A 636-nucleotide genomic window follows, 5' to 3' on the forward strand; every position below is an offset into this window, starting at 1 on the left:
GGGAGGCAGCCCTGCCACCCTCACGGCCTGCCCTACGCCTCTGCTGGGCAGTGGTTAGAAAGAGGGGGTTCTTCGGACTGGACCCCGGCAGCATTTCTGGGCGATCCCTACAAGTCCAGAACGCTGAGGTGCTCCCCGAGGCGGCGCAGATGGCGACTGCAGGGCCCCCCCTCACCCCGATTTTCCCCTGTGGGGGACCCTTGGCCCTGCCCAGGGGCACCAGCTCCCGGAGCCTGGCCGACCTTAAAATCCAGGCTGTTTATGGTATTTTTAAGAAATTAGGGAGAGAAGCTGGGTTAGGTGCTTTGTGTTGTACCAACACAAGCGATGGTACCGGCTGTGGGCACGAGGAGCTGGTCCTGCCCGAGGAGCGCTGGGATTCCAGCCACGCATGGCCGTTGTGGCGAAGACCTGGGAAGGGGCATATGGCTTTGCAGGCTGTGTGGGATTTGTGTACGGCATGCAATAGCGTGGGATGACCCACTGCATCTCTCTGGGCACGTCACTTCTCAGCCCTGTGACTTGAGCATAGGAAGTTCCATCTAAACATGAGGAGGAACTTCATTACTTTGAGGGTGGCAGAGCACTGGCACAGGCTGCCCAGGGAGGTGGTGGAGTCTCCCACTCTGGAGACAT

The 636-nt window shown here is 59.7% G+C and overlaps 1 protein-coding gene across 1 annotated transcript in view; it reads right to left on the reverse strand.

Annotated features, from left to right (window-relative positions):
* Positions 1 to 393, reverse strand: part of FAM98B (family with sequence similarity 98, member B) — a 16,545-nt gene extending 16,152 nt beyond the window's left edge. The window contains exon 1 of the mRNA XM_009886998.1: positions 317 to 393. Within this exon, the coding sequence (XP_009885300.1) occupies positions 317 to 393 (77 nt within the window). The remainder of the gene's footprint in view (positions 1 to 316) is intronic.
* Positions 394 to 636: the final 243 nt, after the last annotated feature.

This window comes from Charadrius vociferus, unplaced genomic scaffold (assembly GCF_000708025.1).
Source record: "Charadrius vociferus isolate BGI_N301 unplaced genomic scaffold, ASM70802v2 scaffold14, whole genome shotgun sequence".
NCBI classification, from domain to species: domain Eukaryota; kingdom Metazoa; phylum Chordata; class Aves; order Charadriiformes; family Charadriidae; genus Charadrius; species Charadrius vociferus.